General features: G+C 38.6%; 1 protein-coding gene across 1 annotated transcript; it reads right to left on the reverse strand.

Moving 5' to 3' along the window:
- Positions 1-16: 16 nt before the first annotated feature.
- LOC108356978 (uncharacterized) lies at positions 17-1,366 on the reverse strand. The gene has a single exon (XM_017608073.1). It carries the CDS (start codon positions 837-839, stop codon positions 279-281), a length of 561 nt encoding a protein of 186 aa, XP_017463562.1. The 5' UTR covers positions 840-1,366; the 3' UTR covers positions 17-278.
- Between the last annotated feature and the right edge of the window lie 6 nt (positions 1,367-1,372).

The raw sequence follows: 1,372 nt of genomic DNA on the forward strand, positions 1-1,372 counted from the left end.
AAACAAGTTGTTATCAAAATATATACGAAAAAAAATTTCTTCATGAACCTAGACCCCAGGAATACACAAATATGTATATGAGTGACTTGAGAAATCAAATATCAAAGTACAAATAAATTAATCCTCCGATTTTTTGGCCCTTGATAACTGCACACTAATATGTACATATAAGCATGCGCATTTCTTTTCTGGTCACATGCAAATCTAATAACCTATACGTTAATATGTATTAAAAAATAAAGTTTTATAGTTTTGTAGGCTTAATAAAAATAAAAATTTTAATATGTGCACATACCCGTGGCCAAATACTTTAGCGTTATAGCAATTCTCTCCTCTGCACTGAATGATTTCTTCTTCCGATGCGGCTCATAGGAACTTATAACTGGTGATAGGTTATTCACCAAGTATCTGAACTGTCGCTCCGTTATGTCGAAAAAACAATTAAAGTGATATATCTCATTACTACGGAATTGTATTTCTTTGCGTAGATTTTCTTTGCTCAAAAACTCTGTTTGGTTCTTTTTCAACCACTCTTTTGTCCATTCCAAACGACGTTTACAATTCAATATTCCGGCCAAATCCGAGGCAGACATTTTAGGTAACTGACGCACAAGCGCTGCTGCAGTGGTGGGGCGGTTAGCTGGGACACAATTGCCACCACTTCCAGCACCGTCATTCTTCCCATCTTCAGCACGACCTGCAACAACAGCAACATTGCCTCCACTATCAGCAATCGCAGAGGTAAGTGTCACCACACGACAAACGCCATTTCCATTGCCATTTGTAACACCTTCACGCTCACGTAGCACACCTATAGTTTTGACTTTTAATTTCTCCATATCGCAGATGTCTTGAGGCTCCTGCTAGATCGTTTTTATCTCAATTCGCTGGCGAACTTTTCACAGCACCCGAGTCGAAAAACGAAATCGATTTTCGCTATTTCAAATTCGGGCGAAACACGCCTTTCGAGTAAATACTGCGTAAGGAAATCCCAAGCACACAAATTTTGTTTAATACTTTTTCTTATGTTCGATTAGGTGTGGTCAATCAGTTTCCACGGGTGAAATGCATTCAAGAAACATATTCTTATTAGATTTTTACCAACTTGATTTTTATGGAATGTCGAGCTAGCAAATAACGAGCAATACAAGGAGAGCAACAACAAAAGTACGCACCGAAAAATGGCAGCAGGCAGCACAAACGTACACACACCGTCGGCTGATCAGCGATACTTGCTGGCAGTGTTGTTGCTTCTATAGCCGATTGCGATGCGTTTCCTATGCAGCGAAAAATTAAAAACTTCAAAATAAATGTGAACGAACTTCCATGGAAATCTGTTATCCAATTTCACGAACGTTACTGTAGTTTATTT

Source organism: Rhagoletis zephyria, unplaced genomic scaffold (genome assembly GCF_001687245.7).
Source record: "Rhagoletis zephyria isolate East Lansing unplaced genomic scaffold, Rhagoletis_zephyria_1.1 Rzeph_scaffold_68353, whole genome shotgun sequence".
NCBI lineage: Eukaryota > Metazoa > Arthropoda > Insecta > Diptera > Tephritidae > Rhagoletis > Rhagoletis zephyria.